Below are 15,562 nucleotides of genomic sequence, written 5' to 3'. Positions count from 1 at the left end.
GCAAAGTGCAGCAAACAATCAAATTATAAGTTGGAAATGAATGACCTTTTTAGAAAAAAAAAGATAAGGAATAGAAATACCATGTATGATCTGACATATTTGCAACTGATGTAGCAGACATTAAACCTGGACCATACCAACTCTGAAGTTTAGGAGGGTATAATGACATGATAAAACAAGATTACATGCAGTACAGCCGGTCAGACTGTTGATAAAATGTCTTTCTCATTTGGGTATTACTGGCCCTCATTACAATGAAAATCTTTAAAGCATTCATATTAGCCAATATATTAAAATTGTATCTATGTATTGCAATTTAGACGCCTGGAGCCAAGATACCCTGTCAGTGATGCTGGGGATGCTTTACCAGGACACTGTTCAAATTTGTTGATCCTTCATTAAACTGTATTGAGTGCTTGTTCACTTTTTTCCACTGGTGACATATAAAATGCCTTGAAATTAAAGCTTTAAAGGCAATTTATAGAAGTATTGTCATGTGAATGCATAATTGGAAATATTTATTGATTCGTAATTCATATTAATGCCATAACATTTCAGTAGTGGGTAAACTGCTTGTTGTGGCTTGTTACAGATGAGGGGGATTGTTAATCATGAGAGCCAATCAATTTTCAGAATGAGGACACTGAAAGAACCTTTGACCAATAGAATACGGCCTATGAGGAGGGGCTTAGTTTGGCCAATGGAAATGTGTTATACTACAGCGGCTCATCCCACGTCCATAGGATCATCCTTTGTGGTTTTCCGTTGGGCGCCATTTTGATTAAAGTAAGCCGAGAGTGGATTGTAGACGGTACTGTTAGATATTTTCTCAATTTAAACAAATTTATATCTGAGTCAACTGACTTTTGACGGACTCTAAGCCATTTGAGTATACCGAAAATGGCCACGGGCGCTAATGCAACTCCTTTAGGGAAGTTGCACCCCAGCATTGGCGCTAAACGAGGATTTGACGCCGGGCCTGGTGCAGGGAACGGGTTGATGCCAACACCGGGGCCGCCTGCATCCTTTGCCTCTCTACAAGGTTTCCAGCCCCCGATGCCAAATCCATCTTTTCAGCCGCCACATCAGTTCAACCCTGGGCCTAGTTTTTCGACTCAGCCTCCACAACAACCAGCTGCGGGGGGTGGACTGGCCAAGCAAGGTAAGTAAGCGAAACGTCCGCTAACGTTTGAAGCTCTTAATGCGGCATGAGTTAACGCTAGCCAGAAAATGTGGCTAAGTAACGTTATCACGGGTTAAAGGCCTCACAGCAAGCCCTGGCCTTACACGAAATGGAGACAGACCTGCTAACGCTAGTTAGCTAAGACGTTGTAGTGAGTAACTTAGCTAATGCTAACGTTAGTTGGCTTACTTAAGTTTCTATCAATCGGGGTTATCCCTTTTAAGTGAATTTGCTCATTCAATGGCTAATGTTGAACCCAGTGTGAATGCTGTAAGGGCTAGGCTAATAACGTTGGCGAAATTTCAGTTGTGTACAACGTTATGGTAGGACATCACCCAGTGTCAGGTTACCGCTGTGTTATCATGTCATGTTGTGGACAGACTGTCAGGCTGGACTCATTTCACACTAAACGCTGAGTTAAGTTAGGAAAACGGACGACTTCTAGGCCAAGGACCCCTCAGCTAAAAGAGAGACAGAGCAGGGACCTCCTACAACATATATTGAATGAAATTACGTTGCGTGGTAAAATGTGCCTACAATAATATGTAAGGCGGTCACAATTGCCACTTATAAATAAATAATTATTGGTAGATTCATATATTTATACATCATGTTTGTGTCTGAGATGGACGGCATTTTAGAGTCTCTTGCAAAAAAGATACAAACATATCCATTGTGACTCAAAAGAATAATCGTATATCTTAAATAATAACACAACCAATGGGCCAGTATGTTTCAATAGTAGGTGATTGTTAGCTAACTAGTTCACGGTGCTGTTACGGACAGGTGTCTCACCGCGATTTAATGCTAGCTAGCTAAAGGGGTTGCACAAGGGCTCATGGGTAACAGTTAGCTTGTCATCAGTATTGTGTACTGTAAGTTATTATTTTTGAAGAATAGGCCAGTTTGTTTTTTCTAATAATATTTTGGATTTGTCGAAATGTGTATTTTCAGATATATTTAAATTTTTGGGGATGAACAAACAAAATCTATATTAAATTATCGATCAATAATTTGGTGGGCCCCCTGCAGTATCCCTGAGTACCCCCTGTTGTAGGCTCCTGCTGTACAACATAGAATGGGCTTAATTTGCCAAATGGGCATACTTGCCTTCTCTAAACCAGGGTTCTGTATGCATAATTTAATAATTAAGCAACCCATACTTATTTCACCTTAGCTCATGTTAAATGATTAATAAATTAAGCTATTGGTGGAATGTAGCCAATAGCATACTTCTGATATGTAAGATATTATATTGCCACAAGGGCCCCTTTGTGCGTCTTTGTGTCCCAAGTTAAAAGGCTGGTATATAATTAGTCCAGGTTGTTGTGGCTACCTGTGGGTAGTTACCTCTATCGATACAGAAGGTCATGTTGAGCAGCTCTTGAATATATGTTCATCCTGTAACATTAGGCATCAAAACTACAACCAACATGGATAATATCCCTGGCTTCTCTTGGTAGATTTCTGTCAGAAGAAATCAAGGAAGAAGAGTCGTTGGAGCAGCGAGACACCTGATCAGAAGACAGTCATACCAGGCATGCCCACTGTCATTCCCCCTGGACTGACCCGAGATCAAGAGAGAGCATATATAGGTAAATAATTAATCACAATAATGAACCCAGTCTCTTAATAATTAGCTTTACAGTGTAACTGTAATTATAAATGCAGTTTTGTTTCATAATATGTCTCATCAATTACATCTGTTTGATGTTCTAGTTTTTTTACATGGTGCATACCAATGTTACATTTATGTCCTATTTGCTGACTTCCCAACAGTTAGAGCTCTCTGAAGGCACCCACAAGATGCTTTACTAACTTTAAACTTATAATCATATTTTCAGTGTTTTTGACAGTGACATTACTGTGTTACACAAAATGGGAAATGTCTAATTTTGCTCCAACTGTTGAGACAAAGCAATCACTTTCAATGATAATAACTTGATGTACAGTGTTGATTAAGGTAATTTCTCTTAAATGCAAGTAAAGTGGTTTTGCTGTGGAGATTGTATCTGTGGTCTTATGGTTTGCATACCATTGGGCACCCATTAGCAAGAGGAGTTTGAGATAGATGATTAAACACAACTGCTTGCTGATATCTGTCCTGAGCTGTAGGTCACTGCTCACTGTCTTGCTTGATCCCCCTACACATCATCAGTATTGTTCCTGTGCATGGAGGCGTTACTCATAATGTCCTAACATGCTAAAGTGTGCTTCTCTTTATATTGGTCTAAGTGTGAGCAATGCTGCTTCAATGGCAAATCAATTCAGCATATTTAAATGACTAAACCAGTTGATTTAGTGGGAAATGCAAATTGGGAAACACTTGATCTCTGTTCTTGTGCTCTTAGTTTGGCCCATTAAAAAAACATAATAAAACAAATTGTTTTTAACTATAAAATGCCTTCCAGCAGCAGTGTAGCACCAACATACTGCCTTCATAGGCCCTCAACGGGGTGTTCTGAAGCAGATAAGTCCTTTTTGTCAATAACTGACATCGTTATTGATTCTGTTCACTCATTGGTAATGGTTGTTCTTCCTTGGTATGTAAACATTCATTTGTGCCCACCTTCTGTTGGTCACATTTATCGTTTCCTTTGCTCATTCAGTAGATCCCCTAAAACAATCCAAGGGAAGCGTTTTTAAGATGAAAATTGCTGTGAACTACAATTCACAGGTTCTGTATTCATCTCTATAATCCAGAGTAATTGTTTCGGTGACCAGTGAATCTCTGTGTTTGGGGGGTATTTCATTACAGCTTTCATAATGTGCATGGGATGACTGATTTATTTTTTCATTGCCTTCCAAATGTAAGAATTGTCTATGTCACTGCTGCCCCTCAGTGTTAGATCTGTGGAGTGCAAAGAGTGACTATGATCACCTTTTTTTGTTATTGAAACGTGCAAAACAAACAGACCGATCAGTGATTTTTAGACCCGATGTGTCCTTTAAATGCCAAAGCCGTTAAACACAATATGCTGCAGCATGTGAAGCCTTGTTTTCATGGAAGAAAACCACCTGTTGAGGTTAAAATTTGAATGGTTTGGCAGGCATTTTTAGGAATCGTGGTCTAGACATTTACTGATACGTCGCCATGTTTAATCATTGTCTGGGAAGGGGTTAGTCTGGTTTATGCTAATGTAAATGACCTCTAGAATGTATGTGTTCCTCTGATGTCCTCAGATATGCGTAAGTGGTCTCAATGTTTTAGAGTCTTACCAGATGTTCATTGATCTCCCTTTTTATTTTTTATTTAACAGACTCACCATTTGTCTTTACCTCAGTAATGTATGAGACAATGCTCTAATGTGCAGAGCGTTGTCTCTCTGATTTTGTTGTGGTAACCACATTTCTCTCCATCCTTGTTTTTCTTTCCTAACCTGAATTCTTCCAGTCCAACTGCAGATTGAAGACCTGACTCGTAAACTGCGTACAGGAGACCTGGGAATCCCTGTTAACCCTGAGGACAGGTCGGAAAAAGATTAAACCCATGAACAGTAACATTTTCTCTACCTTCTTGACTTTTTGGAAGACAATTGTTGATTTTCAGTGTGTATGTGGTTGTTAGCCTAAATCTCAGGTTGCGTAGTAGTGTTAGCTGGCAGAAGTAGTGTTTAGTTAGCTATCTCCTAAGTGAAGGGTTTTAGACATCAAAAATGTTTTTCACTGTCAAAGCCTAGTGCCAGAGGAGACTTGATCTCCATTAATATATTTATGTAGCTCTCAGACTGTTGACCATTCCATCACCAGTAAGGATACATGATTGTGTATTTCCCGGTACTGGTAGCATTAGCAGTTATCATAAATATGTGTGGCTTATATTGAGGTGGAAAGGGTAAATTTTATAGTAGTTCTACAAAAATATTTTTTGTAAGTAAAGATAGGTATGGCTGCATACATGGCTAAGACTTCAAATTAGGACATGATGAATACAGTTACTTGAAACTGTGGATTGCAAAAACTTTCATCCCAGTATTTTTAGATTGTTTGTAGTACTGCAGCTGTTTTGTTTTTTTTATTTTGATATAAGTATTTTTTTTCCTCAAGTCAATAAGACTGTATTTACATCAAAATAAAATATTCTATTACAGTTATTCAATTTATTATATTTAAAATATATATGTTATTAAAATGGCTTAGAAAATACAAATTTTAAAGAAATATTGCAAGAAAATGATTGGCAGCAGTGCAAACTTACGGAAAAACATTTTGAACAAAAAGTGAAAACAAATATGTAGAAACGTAACATTAACGTTCCCTCTTGACTCTGTAAACAGTAGTTCCACCTAGGGCTGCACAATTATGTCCTAAATGATAATCACAAGTATTTGTGCAGCCTTAGTTTGTCCAAAAAGAGAAACTTGACTCAAGTGTTTGCTTTGCAGATTTTTTTTCTGAGCTTTCAATTGAATCTCGTGATCCTTCACAAAGCAGTACGTTTCCTCAGAGCCAAACTACCATCCTTGAGTGTTCTTTCCTTTTACTATTTTAATTATTTTTTTAATCAGCTTGCTTATAGGATTTCGATTTTATTATGATGTAATCAAAAACAGTGCTCCAGTCTTGGATTCAGTTCAAAACAAACATTGAAAACATCTATGTGAGAGATGGTCTCCAAAGTGAAATCAATAGAGGAGTGTGAATGCTTGGTCAGTGTTAAGATGAGTTTAGATGTATTTCAGCTAAGGCCATTTAGCAAATCACTGCCTTAAGAAAAATAACTTATGCACCTTTTATTGGATTATTTCTTATTTTACTTGCTTCAGATTTAGCCCTCTAGTACTTATGCATCATGGTTTCACCCACTGCTTTCTTTGTGTCTGATGTAGAGTGCTGTGTGACTATATGAATACATATATGATGCATAATGTATAAAGATTTTCCTCTGAAACAGGTTTGGGTCACAACACGTAAGGTAAATGATTTTTTAGCATTGCTTATATCATATCTTGTTAGTTTGGAAGTTGAAATCATTCAGATGAATTGACTATTGAAAATGTTAGTTGGTAACCAAAAGTTCACAGAAGTCCCATCAATTGATATTGCCTTGCCTTGACTTTTTTTTTTACTTACTGGATATAATTAAAGTTTTTGCCAGTGATGACTGAGCTCATGGCGTGTAGCCTACATAATAACCAGTAAAAATAGGTTTCTGTTTACGCTTAACAAATGATTTTAACGTTGGTCATCTCTGGTTTTCCCATAATGTGGCTTTAAACATTTCCACCCAGGGGGAGGGGGGCGTCTTCCAGTTTTCCCACTGGACTCTTGAGGTCTGGAAGAAAACTGCCAGAATTGTATGTGTTCTGGAAAAGCAGTGGCGAGTTTATAACATAGTTTCCATAAGGATCTGTTCCCGCAGGACGTGGCTTGCTCTCAAGAGTGTGTGAAGTTGACCTTTTTGTTAGCTAGAGTCCCTGACGCCTGTACACTGTATAGAGTTTCTCTTAATAATCAGACATTTCCACAGCACTCTTATAAATCACTACCCAATCTAATGGGACAGAACCAACTGGGGGTGTTTCAGGTTGTCACCGTTGGAAGTTTGAAGCATAAAAGGAAAAACCTATTTTTTTTTCTCACTCTTCACATCACATGGACACAAATGTGGCTCTCTGATGGGAGAGCTTAGGAAAAGGTGGATATCTAATCTTAATTCCTTTTCTCTAACCCAAATTACCCCACATCAACCTAACCCTTTTTCAAGCACAGAGCCTCCTTAACGCAGCAACACAGGTTTTCAGCATCCAAGGGGAGGTACGGACCTCTTCCGCCACGCCAACACCAAGCAACTCTCAAAGCCAGCGTTTCTGCTTAGGATTGCGAATTTTGCTTTGGTTTCTTTTCTTACCTCCCAGCTTTCCTTTCTTGTAGGCCAACAATCCTGTATGCAGGTTGAGTTATGGCCGTGTAATTGTTATTTTTCTTTGTGGTTGATGCCCCTCCAGTGTATTGGGTTAAGTACCACTATACAGCTTTGGTTGCCCCCTTTTTACCCTGAATTGTATAAAAGAATGGACTCTAGCCTTTGAAATGTCAGTGCAGAGTTCCTACATAATTTTCCTTTCGTTGTGAGTTAGCTCTTGCACTGGCCATGAGTCATAGTCTATCTGAGAGTTCTCTCAGTAGATCTAAATTTCCCAAACTGATTTTTTAAAATTGAACAGTCTTTTTAAGTCATATCAGTACCCATTGATTCAAAATTGTCTATAAAGTTTGAAATTCTTTAAGTCTTAGTTACATGTAGGGAGCCTGTGTGACTGTTAATAGCAAAGCTCCACTTCTTGAAAGGTATTGATGATGTTTGTCTTGTCTTTTGTCTGCCACTTTCAGGTCTCCCTCTCCTGAGCCCATCTACAACAGCGAGGGTAAGAGGTTAAATACCCGTGAATATCGCACACGAAAGAAGATCGAGGAGGAGCGCCACTCCCTCATCACTGAGATGGTTGGACTCAACCCTGACTTCAAGCCTCCTGCCGACTATAAGTATGTTTTAACTATTTGTTTTCCACTAATCACCCATTGTCAGCTATAGACACAGTCTGTGTTAATTTAATTAATATATTAAAGGGCGCATTTTAAAGTGCTGGTGAGCACATGCTGTCGTCGTTGACTGGGCAGCCAATTGGTGTTGGAAATAGTCTGAAGTTGTAGAGGTTGGTTGGAGATGTGAAATTTAACAATAAACCCAAACTTAAGTAAATGTAACATGTAGGCATTGTTATTGGGCGAGATGTGCCAATCACAGTTTTCTTGCCTGATTTTTTTTCTGACCTGTCAGTTCCAGTTTTGGGCAATTCCGATTGTCCTTCTCTCTAAAAACTATACTCAAAAGCAAACACAAACCTATTTGGAACTTTTAATGCAAATATAAACTTGGCTTGAAATAGTAAAAATGCATGATAGCTAAGATTAAGCATCAACAAAAATTTGAGTGACAATAAGTTCTCACTAGTGACTGTTTAGAAACAAAGTTATTAAAAGGGTCTGAAAAGTTGCAAATGAGGGGGTCTGACCAAGCATCAGTATTTGATAACCTGGGAACAAGAATGGGTTGCAGTGGCTTTGACAGTAGTTTGCTACTGTCTGTGCTGCTGTATGCGCGACATGAACCATCCTGCATGTAAATGTGATCAGGTTTTATCTAAGAAGGTTCGGCCGGTCCCTGGTCATGGCCGATCAAGCTGAGAATCAGCTGATTCCTGTCCGAATTTAAAAATCATGGGATAGGGAAGGAATGGCGTGCCTTACTCTGGCTCTCATTGGCTTACCCTGACATTCTTACCCTAACCAGTCCCACTCCCACTCCTCTTGCCTATACCTAATCAATCCAAACAATGAAGGCAATGATTACTAGCCAGTCATAGGGAGAGTAGGGTAGGTGATTTCCTCGCTGTCGTGGGATTTGCGAAGTTGCATTCTGGTCACCTGCCAATGGATTGGTGCATCTTTAGTTATGGGGCCTGCTTATTGTTGCCATTGTTCTCTGCCCGCTGTATAGATGGGCTGACCCTGTTCAGAAATCATTAACATCTGCACTTATTTACTTGACTACTAAATAGCACAATAATCATAGTCTGTCCTGCCATGGCCTTTAACTGACATGTATCAGAAACATGAAGAATACAGTGGAAACACAAGCAAAGCTTAAAAAGATTGTTAAAGGTTCACATTATTGAAACATCCACGTTACTGGTTAGGTCCCTGCAGTGGAAAACAGCTCATGGTTGTTAATATAAAGCTATGTATGATATAAAAATAATATTCCACAGTGGCTTTTACGAGAATTGGAAAGATTTTGGTAGCCCATGGTAAATGTTTATCTTGTGTTTCTTTCCTGCAGACCTCCAGCCACCAGAGTCAACGACAAAGTTATGATCCCCCAAGATGAATACCCTGAAATCAACTTTGTTGGTCTGCTCATCGGTCCACGGTAAATGAGGCTTAACATGACTATCATGTTGCATGTTTGACAAACCTTTACAAGCAAGTCAGTTAACAGCCAGTACAGTTGAAAGTGAGCTTAGCCTCCTGCTCTTTTCCTTTTCTGTTGTTCCAGTGGTAATACGCTGAAGAACATTGAGAAGGAGTGCTGCGCCAAGATCATGATCCGGGGTAAAGGTTCAGTGAAGGAGGGGAAGGTGGGCCGAAAGGACGGACAGATGCTGCCAGGGGAAGATGAGCCTCTGCATGCCCTGGTCACCGCCAACACAATGGAGAACGTCAAGAAAGCTGTGGAGCAGGTGAGATCACCTCTGCTGTTGTGATACATCATAATTCTATTTGATGTTCCATCTTTGCTCAGCTCCTTACACTCAAGTGACCCGTTAATCAGTTTCTATATGGATATATGTATATATTTATGTTATGTTTACATATTTCTATGTATTCAATGTGCCTTTGGGACAGTACACGAGGTGCAGTGTATGATGCTGAGAGATTTGTGTCAACAGATTCGCAACATTCTGAAGCAAGGCATTGAGACACCTGAGGATCAGAATGACCTACGGAAGATGCAGCTGAGGGAGCTGGCCAGACTCAATGGCACACTGAGGGAAGACGATAACAGGTCAGTGGAACAAGACTGATAGTTGTGGAGATCATTAATTATGAATGTATGGGCACTGTAGGTCTGTTATGCTCAGTTAAAGCTACAGAGTGTGCCTGTTTGTCTCTGTAGGATTCTTCGTCCTTGGCAGAACTCTGAGCCACGCAGCATCACCAACACCACTCTCTGTACCAAGTGTGGTGGAGCAGGCCACATCTCCTCTGACTGCAAGTACACCAGGTGATGATCAGTTGATCAATTCACAAAATTTAAGCTGAAAGTCTTATTTGTGTATGAAATGTTACTAATGTTTGTGTAACACTGTTTGCTCTTGGTTTGTGTAGCTCATTCGCTGCCCACAGAGCAACAGGTGGCGAGCCTCCTCAGTCGGCTCAGGACAAGGCTCGTATGGACAAAGAGTATTTGTCCCTGATGGCTGAGCTAGGAGAGGCTCCAGTTCCCGCGTCTGGTGGAGGACACACAAACACTCAGGCAGGAGCGCCTCGTGCCACAGGACCCAACAGTACCCAGCCACCACCGGTAGGGCTGCAATTAATTAATATTTTTGTTGTCAATTAATCTGTTGATTATTTCTAGATTAATCGATTAGTTATTTGGTCTATGAAATGTCAAAAATGGTTAAAATGCTAATCAGTTTCCCAAAGTCCAAAATGTCCTCAGATATCTTTTTCTATCCTCAACCCAGAGATATTCAGTTTACTGTCATAGAGGAGCAAAGACACCACATAATTACCTTTAAGAAGCTAGAATCAGAATTTTGACGTTTTTGTTTTTAAAAGATAACTCAGACCAATAAATCAGTTATCAAATTAGTTGCTGGCTATTTTTATAGTTGACAACCAATCAATTCATTGCTGCAGCTTTAACTATGGGTAGTTGACAGCACACATGGTTCCATCCTCCCGTTGGTGTAGAAAAGTAACTTAACTGTTTGTGTGCAGCAGACACGGCCTCCTTGGATGAGCTCCGCTCCGACTGAGAACAGAAGCTTCCATGGCATGCATGGAGGACCCGGTGGCCACGGGGGACCCCACAGCTTCCCTCCCCCCATGCCCAACATGGGAGGCCCCCCTATGCCCCCCAACCCCAATGGCCTGCCTCCCCCCTGGATGCAGCCCCCTCCTCCTCCCATGGGCCAGGGTCCAGGACCTCATGGACACCCCATGGGTAAGAGCTGACATGAATGGGTCTGGGGAGTCTAGATGGGCTAATCCCAGCAGGAACATCACAGGGGGAGATGGAGGATAAAATACTCGCTGTACTCCTGTAATTTAACTCATCACACAGCTTTTAGCCATCAGGAAATGATAGGGTGGGGTCTGTAATAGGGACTTGATCCATTTTCACTCAGAAGTCACGTTTCATGGTGAGTTGATTTAAAAACAAACTCAGAGATCCAACATGGAATACAAGACATTGCTCCTGACAGGATTTAAATTACAGGATGACAAGCGAGTTCACAGAAGGTAATTGTGGCTGTAATGATGTTACAATCACCCCACTTCCTCTAACAAAGTAAACCCAGTCCAAATTGGGCTTTAGAGAGCTGACAGATAATTGAAAGAGATTTTTAGTGGAAGAAAGGATATGGATTTTACTTCAGCATGTTACATTACTGGGACGCCATCATCTCTTGCACAAGCTCCTTTATAATCCATGGTGCATTTGCTTGAAAGCTTTTTGGTTTGGCATTGTAAGTGAGAACCACATTTAAATCTGTACTAAACAAACTTGTCCATGTGCTGTGTGCCATGTTGAATAAACTGTGGCACCAGAACTTAACTGTGAAAATGTGTGATGTTTGGTTTCCTTGTAGGCCTGCTGCCACCTCCAATGGGCATGATGCCACCACCACCTCCTCCCCCCAGCAACCAGCCGCCTCCCCCCCCTTCTGGACCCCTGCCACCATGGCAACAGCAGGCTCCACCTCCCCCTCCAACGAGCAGCATGGCAACCAGTACGCCGCTACCCTGGCAACAGAGTAAGTAAAAAAAACTTAATTTGAAACCTCTCTGTCATTCTCTATTCAATATGTAACATTATGACAGCCATACAAAATAGTTTGCCTCTCGCTGTGTAGTACAGACATGTTTGTTCTGTGTGAAGTGCTCCCCAGAGACAATTTGAATGACCCAAATACCAAACAGTGATCCAGTCAGGACATTAATAGGCTGTTTTTGTAGTTCTTTACTAATGAACTGCAGCTTGGTCATCACAAAGGTAACATTCAGGGCAGCTGGCTCTCCTATATCTGGTTATGGTTACTGCAAGTCCTCACACATTAAAACTCCTGTAATTTTCCACTCAAATTAGATGACATCAGCACATTCAGAGTTCATGTGGTAGTAAAAAAGGGTTGTAAAAATTCAGTCATAATCCGACATTACCCGTTATTTTAGTTTTTGCTGTCACCAGCTGCTTTACGTTATCAGTATTAACCTGCTTGTCCGTCATCCTCTTTTTAATGATGGACAGGCAGGCTTGTGAGTGCGAGCTTTGTGACAGGGATGGTTGGTAAAAGTGCACCTGCACACACACTCTGACAGGGGTAACTGTTAGCAACGTACGGCTAACGTTTCCTAATGGTTATCCACGGATTTCACAACAGACTCTAGCCTTTGGAGTCGGTGTGAGTTTGTTGGGACTGTTTAACAGCTTGGTGTCAGATTTGAAGCCAGCTAAACAACATAGTCATGAATGTGAGATTAAAGAGGGGACGAAACAATAGATAATTAATATGCACACGCCACCAACTGGACAGAGGTGTGAATTACTTAGTTATGTTAGCCCTTGTTCTGATCTGTCAAAATGACTGACAGCCTGCAGGTTTCTCTCTCTCTTTTACCTCTGACATGGAGCCACACATCACAATAGTTTTAATCTATGACATAACAATTTGGTGTGTATATTGTAGTCTGAGTAAAGTTAACTTTATGCTGCGCCTCCTGCAGATACCACCACCACATCCAGCCCTGGCACTGGCACCCTGCCTCCATGGCAGCAGCCCCAGCAGCCTGCAGCTTCTGGAGCCCAGCCCCCACCACCAATGGGCACCCCATCCATGGTGCCTCCTCCCCCAGGGGTCCAGCCCCCATTGCCCCCAGGAGCCCCTCCTCCTCCCCCTCCACCACCTCCAGGCTCAACTGGCATGATGTACGCCCCGCCACCACCCCCGCCGCCCATGGACCCTTCCAACTTTGTCACCATGATGGGGATGGGGGTACCGGGCATGCCCCCCTTTGGCATGCCTCCAGCTCCCCCACCTCCTCCACCCCAGAATTAACCCTGCCACAGAAGAATCGTCCTCCCATGAGAGCTCCACCCTGCAGCACATTTTGAATGTGTGCTCACAGAAAAAATATAACCAGTGCTTTATTTTTTATTGATCCTTGATATTGTCAAGACATCTCTGAAACGATGAAAGGTTGTGTTAGTTCAGTTTGTAAAGTTGCGTAACTTTAGTAAATGAGTTATTTTTCCTGTTTTTAAAGTTTGTATTAACACACAAGTCTTTGTGTGTATACAAACACTGTTGCTCTCGGGCTTATGTCCTGCATTGCTCTTGTAGTTTGTCACGTTACTTGTATACCAAATAAACTGCTCAAATAGCCAGCCGGAAGTTTAATTTTTGTCTCATTGCTTCAAAAGTTCAATTCAGAAGTTGACACTTAACTATTATTGGATTTAATATATTGAAGTTCAGCATGCATGATCCATTGTAAACACCTAACTCACAAATTTATACTCTTGTCATGTTCCCTATGTTGGCTTTGAGTTGAATAAGATTAATATTTTTGTAATAACAAGATGTGAAGTGTATCTTAGTTCTGTCAGAAAACCTTTTTGTAGTACTGTCTGATTGTTTTCCAGAAATTCCCAGGGTTTTAATTGTCTTTTCTTTTGTTACTTGCCTGCGTCTCAGTTGTGACTTTGAGTTTGATAAGGGAGATCTGATGCTGCCATCTGCCAGCCTCTGAACCCCTGCACTACTTGAATGCTGAGAATCTGATATATCCTTGTTTTTCTGCATCTCTCTGCTCTGACAAGACGCTGTGTACAGTGTTTGTGTTGCTTCTGCAAGGACAAAAATATGTTTTGTCCCTCGAGTTATTAGAAAAGAAAAATGTTAATTTTACTCTGTTTCTGGAATCAGTCTGCTGTGTTATGGCGCTAGCCTGAATGAAAAGCTGTTGAAATCTTGCTTGGTTTAGTATTAAACTGATCCATTTCACCTTTTTGTCATTGAGTACGGACTGGTTTCTCCTTTCATGGTTGTGAGACCCTTTGTGTCAGAATGCTTGCCAAGGGTTTTTTTTTTCCAGGCCCCTTGGCTTCCTCATTCAAAGGCATTACATAACCTGGTTTTGTCAAAGGTTCCTCACAAACTCTCCAGGAAGTCTTACAGAGACATACAGTATACGGCTTTTAGACACTGACAAAAGTCTGTACAGTGTTATGGGATTTTTGCTCATGTAACCTACTACTGACATTCACTGCTGAATTTTATAAGGGCTTTATAGAAGTGTGTAGGTTTAATGTTGAAATTCTTGTACAGAAGCAACAAACTCCCTGTTTTGACAGATTTTCAGTTGAAACACTGATTTTTGTTAGTTTCTACCTGTTTTTCAGACGAGCGGTGCAACAACTATAGCAAGTAAAACTGAATATTCTGTTAGGAGAGATGAAATGTAATTTCAGCAGCTTGAGGAGAAGGAATGGGGTTGGGCATTTGAGGAAAAAAAATCTTAACTCTAGACCCTCTTTCTTGCTTTTTTGGAGCTTTAAACTACATCTCATGGCTTTCACAATATTGAGTTGTTTGCTCATGATACAAGATTCAAGAGGTTTATTGTCATGCACAGTAGAAAACTCAGCGGTTTGCACTGTATCATGACATTCTTAATGATTCCCATGAGCTGCCTCAGTGGATGGTGTGCGCTCAGTTCACTCTTTTCCCCACATACAAACTTAGAACTTGACCAAAGTTATATATTTAGGTCACTTGATGACAATGGAGAAAACCCTGTCTAGTAAGACTGTGCGGTGTGGTTGAAAGCTGGAAAAAGCTAGTAAGTGGACCTTGAATAATGTTTCTGTGTGTATCAAGACTTTGTTCCATATAGGGGTGTTGCGAATTGCGATTTACTAATACTGATGATAACCGTGATATCAGTGGTGTAGTGGTAGTTAATGAAGTTGGGGTACTACTTGTTAGATGGGTCGGTTAACAAGGAGGAAGTGGGTATACTCTCCTTTATATTCCAATGGCTTTTTGGCTGTTAGGTGGGTATACTGTAAACCGCCATGAAATATATACCTGCATATACCCTCCACCACACTACTGCTTGATACAATGTTAATAATACATACAAACAATAATATTGTGTAAATAGCAGCTCTTGAATATTTTCCGTTTTTTTCTTTATATATCGCGATAGTATCGTTATCGTGAACTGTTTTGGTCACGACCATTGTGGCAACTGATTTCAAGGCCAAGAATTAACTTTAGGCCTTTTCAAATTGCTATCCTTCTATTTGTACTTATAACATCTAATTAAAACACACATTACATATCCACCTACTTCCTCTCAATATGGTTCTGTACAATTCCTGTGTAAAATTCTTTAACTTAATGACGCACAATGCGAGGTACTACTGGATGGTTTGTGTAGGATTTTGTGCAGGTCTGAAGAATGCTTAGTTACGGCAAGTTACCTAGATCCAGACCGGAAACGAAGCCATTTTGACATAAAAATAAACGCAACACTTCTCGACTTTCTCCGCACACGTATTAATTGACCAAATGATAT

At 40.7% G+C, this 15,562-nt stretch overlaps 1 protein-coding gene across 2 annotated transcripts; it reads left to right on the top strand.

Annotated features, from left to right (window-relative positions):
- The first annotated feature begins 767 nt into the window (after window positions 1–767).
- On the top strand, window positions 768–13,989 carry sf1 (splicing factor 1). 2 transcript variants are annotated; one of them, XM_033609276.2, is made up of 12 exons: window positions 768–1,162; window positions 2,647–2,778; window positions 4,578–4,653; window positions 7,517–7,669; window positions 9,027–9,116; window positions 9,243–9,426; window positions 9,637–9,752; window positions 9,864–9,971; window positions 10,076–10,271; window positions 10,697–10,919; window positions 11,569–11,733; window positions 12,704–13,989. In XM_033609276.2, exons 1-12 carry the CDS (start codon window positions 901–903, stop codon window positions 13,033–13,035), a joined length of 2,037 nt encoding a protein of 678 aa, XP_033465167.1. In that variant the 5' UTR covers window positions 768–900; the 3' UTR covers window positions 13,036–13,989. The 2 variants fall into 2 exon arrangements, with proteins under 2 accessions (XP_033465167.1, XP_033465165.1); XM_033609274.2 differs by having other exon boundaries at window positions 10,694–10,919.
- Window positions 13,990–15,562: the final 1,573 nt, after the last annotated feature.

This window comes from Epinephelus lanceolatus, chromosome 22, assembly GCF_041903045.1.
Source record: "Epinephelus lanceolatus isolate andai-2023 chromosome 22, ASM4190304v1, whole genome shotgun sequence".
Classification (NCBI taxonomy): Eukaryota; Metazoa; Chordata; class Actinopteri; order Perciformes; family Serranidae; genus Epinephelus; species Epinephelus lanceolatus.
The sequence above is the reverse complement of the archived record's forward strand: the minus strand, read 5'-3'. Positions and strand labels throughout refer to the sequence as shown.